Source organism: Chinchilla lanigera, unplaced genomic scaffold (genome assembly GCF_000276665.1).
Source record: "Chinchilla lanigera isolate Chin_1 unplaced genomic scaffold, ChiLan1.0 scaffold00067, whole genome shotgun sequence".
Classification (NCBI taxonomy): Eukaryota; Metazoa; Chordata; class Mammalia; order Rodentia; family Chinchillidae; genus Chinchilla; species Chinchilla lanigera.
This window is the reverse complement of record NW_004955468.1, coordinates 2,776,107-2,784,793: the sequence shown is the minus strand read 5'-3', so window position 1 is coordinate 2,784,793 and position 8,687 is coordinate 2,776,107. Positions and strand designations below refer to the sequence as shown.

At 54.1% G+C, this 8,687-nt stretch overlaps 1 protein-coding gene across 3 annotated transcripts in view; it reads left to right on the top strand.

Annotated features, from left to right (window-relative positions):
- The first annotated feature begins 1,047 nt into the window (after window positions 1-1,047).
- Window positions 1,048-8,687, top strand: part of Arhgap33 (Rho GTPase activating protein 33) — a 14,639-nt gene continuing 6,999 nt past the window's right edge. Inside the window, exons 1-16 of one of the 3 annotated variants that reach the window (XM_005399960.2) lie at window positions 1,048-1,644; window positions 2,357-2,439; window positions 3,516-3,613; window positions 3,701-3,785; window positions 4,159-4,239; window positions 4,343-4,480; window positions 4,875-4,967; window positions 5,522-5,644; window positions 5,722-5,799; window positions 5,883-5,949; window positions 6,030-6,089; window positions 6,179-6,331; window positions 6,417-6,519; window positions 8,055-8,199; window positions 8,278-8,360; window positions 8,445-8,552. In XM_005399960.2, coding sequence (XP_005400017.1) covers window positions 1,194-1,644; window positions 2,357-2,439; window positions 3,516-3,613; window positions 3,701-3,785; window positions 4,159-4,239; window positions 4,343-4,480; window positions 4,875-4,967; window positions 5,522-5,644; window positions 5,722-5,799; window positions 5,883-5,949; window positions 6,030-6,089; window positions 6,179-6,331; window positions 6,417-6,519; window positions 8,055-8,199; window positions 8,278-8,360; window positions 8,445-8,552 — 1,949 coding nt within the window. In that variant the 5' untranslated portion in view covers window positions 1,048-1,193. The remainder of the gene's footprint in view (window positions 1,645-2,356; window positions 2,440-3,515; window positions 3,614-3,700; window positions 3,786-4,158; window positions 4,240-4,342; window positions 4,481-4,874; window positions 4,968-5,521; window positions 5,645-5,721; window positions 5,800-5,882; window positions 5,950-6,029; window positions 6,090-6,178; window positions 6,332-6,416; window positions 6,520-8,054; window positions 8,200-8,277; window positions 8,361-8,444; window positions 8,553-8,687) is intronic. The other 2 variants (XM_005399961.2, XM_005399963.1) reach the window with 2 other exon arrangements.

Here is an 8,687-nt window from a genome sequence, read left to right as displayed (position 1 = left end):
TTTTTTTTTTTTTTTTTGTTGTTTTTTTGTTTTTGGAGATAGGGTCTCATCATGTAGTGCAGGATAGCCTCAAACTCATGGTGATCTCCCTGCCTCAGCCTCTCAGGTGCTGAGATTATGGGTGTGGGCCACCACCGAACTGGGGATCTTCCTGCCTCAGCTTGCCAAGTGCTGGGAATTACAACCCTGTGGCACATGCCCAGCTCTCACTAGCTTTTGAAAAAAATATTTTTTTTTTTGATACCCGGGAACTGAACTCAGGACCTAGCACTTGCCAGGCAGATGCTGTGCCACTGAGCTACATCCCTGGCTAGCTCTTGAGTTTTGATGTGGGTAAGGTGTATTTTTCACTGATTGTTTGGGGACTGAACCCAAGACCTTCGCACTGAGCTACATTCCCACCCCCTTTCATTTTTTATTTTGAGACTGAATTTCATAAAATCACTAAATTCCCCAGGGCCAGGCAGAAAAAGAGATCTTCCTACCTCTGCCTCCTAGAGTGCTGAGATTATAGACGCATGCCACCACACCCGGCTTTCCTGTTTCGATTATTGATGTATCCGTGGATAAAGTGATGAGAATTGAGGCTGAGGTTGTACCTCAGTGGTACAGCGCTTGCCTAGCATGTGCGAGGTCCTAAGTTCGGTCCCCAGCCCTTGGAAAAATTAAAAAATGATCGGTCATTGAGTGAATGAATGGACCAAGGACATATCTTCTGAGGTGAGAGGACTCTGCTGAGGGCATGACCAGTGACAGCGTCCTGTTGGAAAGGGCATTGTTACGGAGTGTTTTCTGGGCACGGTTCAGTCAGCTGTAGGAACGATGGGAATTGGCCTTTGTGGGAGGTAAGACTGTGTTCCAGTATAGCAGGCTAAACCTTTTCCCAGGAAAAAGAAGACTGGAGGCCAGTAGACAGTAGAAGAGAGGACAAGGGAAATGTCTAGTAGGTAGGGAGAGGCCACGTCGGTGAAAGTCTAGAATTATGTCCTAGGCAGGGTGCGAAGCAAAGAAAAACGAACGTGGGCGGGGCGACCTCCTGATTCTGTAGGCGGGGTTAGGGTAGGGACTGATAGGGTGTGACTGAAGAACCCAGGCTTTGAAAACCTGCTTAAGGAAGGAAGCAAAGCTCTGACGCCGCGGGAGACTTCAATGACAATTGTCGGAGGAGTGTCACAGAGAGTGGACTAAGGAGGATGACTTATTGCTTAGTGTTGGAAGAGTCGGATGCAAAGCATAAAGAACCTGGGGGTGTGTCTCACGATGAGATAACAGCCAATGAAAAGCAGTCATGGGCGTGGCGCTGTCAAACTTCGGAGGGCGGGACTGAAGAGACAGCCAGGGGCGGAGCTCAAGGCAAAGCCAATGAAAAGCATCCAGGTGGGCGGGACGTTGCCCTAAGGCCAAGGGTAGGGCCAATGAGAAGCGGCGCTGCGACTCCGCTCTCCCCCGCCCCCGTGGGGCGCGCTCTGGTGCCTCGGGCAGCCGTTAGGGGCGGGGCTACAGCCGCCAGAGCGCGGCTCGCGCCCTCCCCTTTGTGTCGCCATGGCGGCGGCGGCTGTAGTGGCGGCGGTGGCGACGGTGCCGAGGACTACGAACGAAGGGTCGAACACGGCCGGGGCCTGAGGAGGCTACGCGACCATGGTGGTGAGAAGCCCACGCGGCCGTCAGTCTGTCCGTCCGCTTGTCAGTCTGTCCGTGCTCGACCCCGCCCTGCGTGCCCCGCCCCCGGCCCCGCCCGACCCCGCGGCCCGCGCCGCCCCTCACACTTCCTCGCGGTCCTCGTCCTCCCTTGGCCTGGTCCAGGGTCCGAGCCCCGGCCTCGACCCCGCCCCCTCAGCGCGCATCCCCTCCACGCCCTGAACCGGGCGGCCGTGGCCGAGGACCCCGGCTTGACAGGAGGAGGGGCTGGTCCAGCGAAGGACCCCCGCCACCCGAGTGGCCCCCGCAGGCTCTGCCGAGCATCCCTGGAAACCAGCCTGCATCCCGAGCCTTCCTCCGCGTCCCCGCCCGCCCCAGGGCAGCCCCCTCCCCCTCCCAACAGCCCCTTCCTCCTGCTTGAGCCCCACCCCCACCCCGCTCCATCCTCAGCCTGACCCTTTTCTTCTCGGTCTCCCTCATTTCCACCCATCTCAGCCCCTCTCCCACCCGTCTGAACCTTCACCTCACCTCTCCAGCCACCCCCTCCTCACTTCTCTCAACAGACCAGCACTCTGCCCCTTGCCATCCTTGGGTCTGCTCCATCTTCTTGTCCTCATCTCCCCTCCTCCACCATCTCCCTCTCCCACCATCCCGCTCCGCTCATTCATCCATTCATTCCTTCACTCAACAGACATTCACTGAGACCTCCTCTGTGCAGGCCCCATGCTCCAGACACAGAGAGAGTCAGATCCCATCCTGCCTTGGGGAGCTCCATGGGCTGGCGGGGGACAGACCCTGAGGGTGAGACCCAGGGATGAACTTGGGGTTCAGGGACATGGAGGAGGGAGAAGCTAGAGCCCAGTCTGGTGAATCCTTGAATACCCATCTGGCAGCTGGTTCATTTACTCATCCAATTTTACTCAGCTTCTGCTGTGTGACTGGGCTGGCCCTGGGTGTTGGGGACCCAGAGAGGAATCTGGAACATTGCTCCCAGCGAAGAGCACCGTTTCTGTGCCCAGCTGTGTGCTGGGCATGCTGGGGGTCTTGGCCTGGGGCCCTGCTTCTGGGGAGGTGAAAATCCAGTGGAGGAGATGGGCTTGTCACCAGAGAGTGGCATCTCAGAGTGCTCAAGGCTGGGCTGTAGAGATGTCAGGGACATCCTAAAGGGTCAGGGCGGGCTCCCTGGAGAAGCACACGTGCAAGTTGTGACCTGAGGGAAGAAGAGGAGAGACTATTGATAGAGTGGGGACAAGGTTTCCAAGTTGAGGAGATGAAAAGATGGCACTTTGCTGGACTCTTTGAAGTTCAAGAGCTTTGAGGGTGAGGGCAATAGAGGAGTGGGACTGGAGAGGTAAACAGAAACCAGCACAGGGAATATCAGACCAGAGAATCCCAACTTCATTTTGAATACAACAGAGAGCCATTGGAGGGCCAGGAGCTACTGAGAGACAGGACCAGATTTGTGTTTTGTGAAATGTTCCTGGAACTTATGAAGAACCTAGTGGAAGGAAAGGGGTTAGAAGTAGAAGACTGACAAGATGTGAACTGTGAATGTCCAGACAATGGCAGGATGTGACTGTAGCCTGCAGGGGCTAGAGAGGGTCTTATACAGAAAGATGAAACCAGCATCCTCTCTCTCCTGTTGCCTGCCTTGCCCTTAGCCCCTACCCTCCAGTCCTGCACTCCAGACCACACACAAAGAAGCAGGGCTATCCTCACCCCAGCCCTCACCTCCCGCTGACCTCCCCTCTTACCCGGTCCTCAGGACAGTGTGTGGAGCAACCCAGCCTCTAGGGCCAGGCTGGCAGATAACAATGCTCCTGTTGTCTATTTGCTCCCATCTCTGGGGGCCTCTGATTCTTCTCTCTGCTCCACAGGCCCGAAGCACTGACAGCCTGGATGGCCCAGGGGAGGGCTCAGTGCAGCCTGTTCCCCCTACTGGGGCGCCCAGTGTGAAGGGGAAGCCTGGGAAGAGGTGAGGGGTGCAGGAGGGAAAGACCTACCTTAGGAGGGAGGGAGGCTAGAGGAAGGAGCTGCTGGTGATGTGTTGCCTATCTCCCAGGCTCTCGGCTCCTCGAGGTCCCTTCCCCCGGCTGGCTGACTGTGCCCATTTCCACTATGAGAACGTTGACTTTGGCCATATTCAGGTATGGAAGCTTTGCACCCAGGTGGGAAGATGAGGTTCTACCCAACCCTGAACCAGTGCAGCTTTCTCCTGAAACCTGCCCTGTGACTGGCAGCTTCACTGATCTGAACATTCACTAGCAGGAGCAGTAGCAGGGGCTGGGACAGATGGGGAGAACTCATTCATCCGTTTGTTTTTTGACTTATTTATTCAACAGTGTTTTTCTTAGGTGTCTGCTTTGTGGTGGGGCTCTATACTCTAAGATATCACCAAGCCCTGTCTTTGGGGAGGTTCGAGAACAGGGCCCAGGTTTATATCTAGACAGTGCCAGCCTATAGCGGTCAGGACTGGGAAAAAAGCCAGGTCCTCACCTGGGTCTTCCTTTCCTTCTGCAGCTCCTGCTGTCTCCAGAGCGTGAAGGCCCCAGCCTCTCTGGAGAGAATGAGCTGGTATTTGGGGTGCAAGTGACCTGTCAGGTGAGACCACCCTGCCTCTCATGTGGCCTGAGGGACTGGCTGCCATATTCCTCAGCACAGTGTAATATAAGCACTATGCCCTTCTGCCCATCTGCTCCCACAGGGCCGTTCTTGGCCAGTTCTTCGTAGTTATGATGACTTCCGTTCCCTGGATGCCCACCTGCACCGGTGCATATTTGACCGGAGGTTTTCCTGCCTTCCAGAGCTCCCTCCACCCCCAGAGGGTGCCAGGGCTGCCCAGGTAGCCTGCTTGTCTGAGACCCTGCCTCAGCTGTCAGTGTGTCATCAGCCAGGTGTAAAACCATCAAGGCAAGGGAGATAAATATTTAAAGACTGGGGTGGTCAAGTTCCAACCATTCAGAATGGAGGAGACTTAGGAAGAGACCAGGGTTCTGAAGGCTCCCTTTAATTTTGGGGCCATGAGGGGAGTCCCAATTCTCTGGGAGGGTCAGCATAGCCATATCAATTGCACATATTAATGACAATATTCTAGCATGTAAAAGCTGAGCAGTGCACATACATCCAGGTTAAATTTCAGCCCAGCCCAGAAATGAGCTTGAATAGTGTGGGAGGGCAGTGGGCCCTGCGCTCTCAGCATCTATTCACAGGAGCCCACTCTGACAACCTCCCCCTAGATGCTGGTACCACTGCTGCTGCAGTACTTGGAGACCCTGTCTGGACTGGTGGATAGTAACCTCAACTGTGGGCCTGTGCTCACCTGGATGGAGGTGAGCCTGGGCAGGGGAGCTTGGAGCTGGGAGCAGGCAAGGGGTGTCTGAGGTGCAAGAACCAGCTCTGGAGTGTGTGTGGGCACAGAAAAGAAAGGAGGAGTGGAGGAGGTATTGGTATTTTAGTGTCTGTGTGGGTGCATGCCTGCGAAAGAAAGTGTGTGTGTGTGTGTGTGTGTGTGTGTGTGTGTGTTAGCAGGTGTTGAGCTGTAGAGACTTAAAGGTATGCCAGCTAGAAATAGATTGGGCCGTAACTCAGATCACTTGGCTGAGTGGCTTAAACCAGAGGATTTTTAGATCATCACTGTGCAGTGTCTGGAATGGAAGATGAAGGTGGCAGTGTATATGGTGAGATCTTGAGTGCAGGGGAGTGCTGGTTGGCAGATATATGGGTTTGTTTTACCACAAGAGTTTAGGTATTTGGGTGATAGCTTTGAGTGACAGAAGCTCTCAGGTGGGGAACAAGCCTTGGCCTCACTGGGCATGGAGGAATCTTGTTTACTTTTATTAAACATCTTCTGACCTCTCCTTGCTATGTCTTACCTTCCTCTCAGCTGGACAATCATGGCCGGCGACTGCTCCTCAGTGAGGAGGCCTCGCTCAATATCCCTGCAGTGGCTGCTGCTCATGTGGTCAAACGGTACACAGCCCAGGCGCCAGATGAACTTTCCTTTGAGGTGAGGATGTGGGAGAGCAGACCACAGCTGGGCTCCCCACTTGTTTTGTCCCTTCTGAAATCCCTTCCCATTCCTAGGTGGGAGACATTGTCTCAGTTATCGACATGCCACCCACAGAGGATCGGAGCTGGTGGCGGGGCAAGCGGGGCTTCCAGGTAAGCCTGGCTTGGGGTAGATGTGGGGGTAGGGTGCTGTGGCAACTAGAGTGGCTCAGACATTTACCTTGACCCTTCCTCAGGTTGGTTTCTTCCCCAGTGAGTGTGTGGAACTCTTCACAGAGAGGCCAGGTCCTGGCCTAAAGGCAGGTAAGTGCCATGGACAGGGTGGGAGGCCTCCTGCATCCTCTGCCTACCACCTATCCTTTCTACCTGTTTTCACCCCACAGATGCTGACGGTCCCCTGTGTGGCATCCCAACTCCCCAAGGTAGCTCTTCTCTGACCTCAGGTAATGGAAACGAGGGGTCAGGTCTCCACCCCTGCCCCAACAGGTCTATGGCTGTGCTGACCCTAGGTGGCTTTCCTTTGTCCCCACAGCTGTGCCCAGGCCACGTGGAAAGCTGGCTGGTCTCCTCCGAACCTTCATGCGCTCCCGCCCTTCTCGGCAGCGGCTGCGGCAGCGGGGAATTCTGCGGCAGAGGGTGTTTGGCTGTGACCTTGGAGAGCATCTCAGCAACTCAGGCCAGGATGGTGAGACCAGAGCCCACCTGCCCACCCCACTACACCCCTCCTAGGATATGACCCACTCAGCCCTGACCCTGCTGCTTTCTTCCAGTGCCCCAGGTGCTGCGCTGCTGCTCTGAGTTTATTGAGGCCCATGGGGTGGTAGATGGAATCTACCGGCTCTCAGGCGTGTCCTCCAACATCCAGAGGCTGCGGTGAGGTCCTCCACCAATGTTTTCCTCTCACAAGTGTTTGCTGAGCACCTCTCCACTTTTTTTTTTTTTTTTTTTGCTGAGCAGCTCTCCATTCCAGCCCATGCTGTGTGCTGGTTTCACAGTTAGTACGAGTTAGGAGAGCATAGAGCAGGAGTGGGCAAAGGCTGAGGTCAAAGAGAACTTCCTATTTACTTACTTTTTTTTTTTTAATTTTCTGACACAAGGTCTTGCTACATAGCTCAGGCAGGGCTTGAACTCACTATGTAAGCAGGCTGTCTTCAAACTCATGGCAATCTTCCTGCCTTAGTCTCCCGAGTGCTGAGATTACAGGCTTGTGCCGAGGGAGAGCTTCCTTGAGGAGGTGACACCTAAGGCCTGGAAGCTGGGAGTAGAGTTGCATACTAAGCAGAGGGATCTACCTTCACTGAGCACCTGTTACGTACCAAGCACTATTTTAGGATCTGCAGATACAGTGGTCAATGAGATAACCAGAAATTCCTGTCCTCATGAGGCTTACATGCTAGAGGGAGAGACAAACAAAAAAAAGGATAGCGTTTACTACAAAGTGACAAGTGTTATGAAGAAAAGCAGACTGGAATAAGGAGAATCATGGTAATCAACCAGGAAGGAGGACTGCGGGGTTTTTGTTGTTGTTCATATTTTCAAGACAGGGTCTCACTATGTACTTCAGACTGGCCTTGAGCTTACTATAGCCTAGGCCTCAAACTTGCAGTGATCCTCCTGCCTCAGCCTTCCAAGTGCTGGGATTACAGGCTTGTGGCACCAGGCCCAGCTGGAGGACTGCAGTTTTAAGTAGCAGGGGCAGAGACTGGAACAGCGCTGGAGGAGGAAGGGAGCAAGCCCTGTGGATGTGCTGGGACACGCAGTCACAGTGAAGGGGATAGCCTGTGTAAAAGCAAACATAGCAAGAGATGGTGTTAAGAGTCCTTGGGGCAGGGTAAAGGGCTTTGCTGATGACTCTTAGGATTAGGGCTTTTACTCCAAGTGAGAGCGAACCACAGGAGGGTTCTGAGGCAAGGAGGAACGGCGTACATGAGTGTCTAGAGGTGGAAGGAGTAGGACGAGAACAGGAGCTGCCAGTGCCATGAGGTGAGAGCACAAAGGCAGTGGGTAGGGGGAGCTTTACCTGAAAGCAGGGGGCCTACCATAGAGGCGTGAGCAAGGGTATCTAGGATCTTATCCACAGTTTCTAGCTATCTCTTAAAGCTGGAAGAATGACATAACTTCTAGGTGGGAGTGTGGTTACACTCCATAGTCAGGCAGCCTTGTGTACTATAGGCAAAGGCATCTCCCACCAGAGCCTCAATTTCCTTTTTTGGAATGGGACACTCTTGTGTTTGCCATGCAGGCTTTTGGGGGATTTGTTATCCTCCCTTTGGACAGCCCAGTCCAGGACCTGGGGAAGAGGGTTATATCCATCTGTGGGTATGTAGGAGTTGGGGTAAAGGTAGTAGAACATGACCAGGTAGGTCCATCTAACCTGAACTTTCTTCCTCTGGATGTGGTGGTCTCAGGCATGAATTTGATAGCGAGAGGATTCCTGAACTGTCTGGCCCTGCCTTCCTGCAGGACATCCATAGTGTGTCCTCCCTTTGCAAGCTCTACTTCCGAGAGCTGCCAAACCCCCTGCTCACCTACCAGCTCTATGGGAAGTTCAGTGTGAGTAAGGGTGTTGGCAAGATTGGAGGGTGTGGGGTGCATCTGGCCTGGCCCTATCATGTCTGTCTACAATCTCAGGAGGCCATGTCAGTCCTGGGAGAGGAAGAACGCCTGGTGCGAGTCCATGATGTCATCCAGCAGCTGCCCCCACCACACTACAGGTAACTGTGAAGGGCAGGGAAGGGCTGGGGTGGGGTTCCAAAGGAGTGGAGGCTCAGCTTATCCCCCTCTTCTCCCAATCCCAGGACTCTGGAATACCTGCTGAGGCACTTGGCCCGCATGGCAAGACACAGTGCCAATACCAGCATGCATGCCCGCAACCTGGCCATTGTCTGGGCACCCAACCTGTTACGGTAAGTTTGCAACTCACCAACCTGCCCTTCTCAGCTGGCTTCAGTGGTACAGCCTTCAAGTAACCCCTAGCTACCTTAGGAACTGGCTCAACTTTTGTTCTCTTTTTTTTTGGTTTTTGGTTTTTCTGCGGTACC